The following is a 2,130-nucleotide window of genomic DNA, read 5'->3' on the forward strand; positions in this document are numbered from 1 at the left end:
AATTTCTAGCATTTTACAAGTATGAAATGCAGAATATTTGAATGCTTTTCAATTTTCTTCCAATAGGATCAGATTTTCTTAAAGGAGGATGGCTTAACTACCCTCTATATATTTTGGATAAAAGCTTCCCACATTTTACTGTGATCCAGGACTTCAGGACTTTATGTCTGAGAGCAGCTAGCACTGTGCAATACAGTATGAGAAAATTGAGAGAACACAGAGGAGGTGGAATACAAATCAACCACTAATGAGTCCTAGAGGTTGGGTTTTATCACGATAGAGCATATTGATGAAGACTGTGGATCTCTGCTAGGAATTCTTTGTTTGTGAATGCTTGAACTAAGAGTATATGAAGAGTTCAGGGGATACTTTTGTTTCATTTTTGAAATGAACTTTATTTAAACGTGCTCAAGGAACATGGGAAGATATAATCTCACACGCATCTCAGAGTTCTATCTCATGAGCTACTCAGAGGATTCAGGCCTGCAGCCCGTCCTCTTTGGACTGTTCCTGTCCATGTACCTGGTCACAGTGCTCGGGAACCTGCTCATCATCCTGGCCGTCAGCTCTGACTCCCACCTCCACACCCCCATGTACTTCTTCCTCTGTAACCTGTCATTGACTGACATTGGTTTCACCTCCTCTACAATCCCAAAGTTGGTTGTGGACATCCTAACTCACAGCAGAGTCATCTCCTATGTGGGCTGCTTGACTCAGATGTCGTTTTTTATCTTTTTTGGATGTATGGACAGCGTGCTTCTGAGTGTGATGGCTTATGACCGCTTTGTGGCCATCTGCCACCCCCTTCATTATATGGTCATTATGAATTCTCACTACTGTCACTTATTACTTTTTATGTCAGTCTGTGTTAGTGCTGTGGATTCCCAGCTGCAGAATTTAACAGCCTTACAAGTTACCTGTTTCAAAGATGTAGAAATTGCTAGTTTCTTTTGTGAAACTTCCAAATTCCTTGACATTTCATGTTCTGAAACCATAATCAAAAACATAGTTACATATATGTTTGGCATCCTATTTGGTTTTTTTCCCATGTCAGGAATCATTTTCTCATACTATAAAATTCTTTCCACCATTCTGAAAATTCCATCATCTGGGGGGAGGTACAAAGCCTTTTCTACCTGCGGTTCTCACCTGTCAGTTGTTTGCTTATTTTATGGAACAGGCCTTGGAACGTATCTTGGATCAAGTGCATCATATTCTCCCAGAAAGGGCATGGTGGCCTCACTGATGTACACTGTGGTTACCCCGATGCTGAATCCATTCATCTACAGCCTGAGGAACAGGGACATTCTTAGCACCCTGAAGAGGCTCCACTTTTGGAAAATCTAATCCCAGGACCTTTGCCATTCATGTATCTGGAATGCAATTTAGAAAATGTGATTTAAAAAAAGAAAATCCAAAACTCATCTATAAATACACTACCCTTAGTTTCATGGTTTCTAGTTTGAGGTCTTTAATTTGTTTTATGCTTCTTTATTGAGCTACGGGAGTTCAAGGGGTAGTAAATAGTGTTCTTCATAAAGGAGCACTTTTCAGTGTGGGAAGGGAAAAATTTCTGGAGATGGGTAAAAATGGGAGTCACATAAAAAATATATTAGCATATATGTAATCAAACTGTGCACCTGAAAATAATTAAAATCAAACCTTTAGATATGTGTATCTTTTCACAATGAGCAATAGAAATGAAAAGCTGAGGGCTTGCTTTAAAAGAAAGAAAATTATCAAAGGTAATAACACTCTTAAATCTTCTTCTGTGTAAATGAAGAGCCTAAATTCTTGGTGACATTCTTTTTTAAAACTTTCATTGAATATCAGACTTTTCCAAGATTGGAATAATGTGGACCAATATGAATAGTTATCAGCTGCATGCATTGAGATTGGAAGGTGTTTGATATAACATAACCTGTCAATTTCTCTTTTTCTAAATATATCTTCAGATGTCTGTGTCCCCTCCTTCATGTTCATCTAAATCAGGAAGCTTACATTTAACATTGCCATATCAATCCTCTGAGCTGTCCTCAGTCTTTTTCTGGTCCTCAGGGAGGTGAGGAGTGTGACATATGTTTGGACATTCTATAGTAGACCACAGCCTATCTAAGAAAGTAATGGACA

The 2,130-nt window shown here is 38.6% G+C and overlaps 1 protein-coding gene across 1 annotated transcript; it reads left to right on the forward strand.

Annotated features, from left to right (window-relative positions):
* Positions 1-417: 417 nt before the first annotated feature.
* On the forward strand, positions 418-1,347 carry LOC104851207 (olfactory receptor 7E24-like). The gene has a single exon (XM_010608385.1). The coding sequence runs from the start codon at positions 418-420 to the stop codon at positions 1,345-1,347; it is 930 nt and encodes a 309-aa protein (XP_010606687.1).
* The last annotated feature ends 783 nt before the right edge of the window (positions 1,348-2,130 follow it).

The sequence above is a fragment of the Fukomys damarensis genome, unplaced genomic scaffold (assembly GCF_012274545.1).
Source record: "Fukomys damarensis isolate Sample0158 unplaced genomic scaffold, DMR_v1.0_HiC HiC_scaffold_37, whole genome shotgun sequence".
Classification (NCBI taxonomy): domain Eukaryota; kingdom Metazoa; phylum Chordata; class Mammalia; order Rodentia; family Bathyergidae; genus Fukomys; species Fukomys damarensis.

Bases quoted from the DNA above. Each gene is read 5' to 3' on its own strand.
- LOC104851207 (XM_010608385.1), top strand. From the start codon at position 418: ATGGGAAGATATAATCTCACACGCATCTCAGAGTTCTATCTCATGAGC.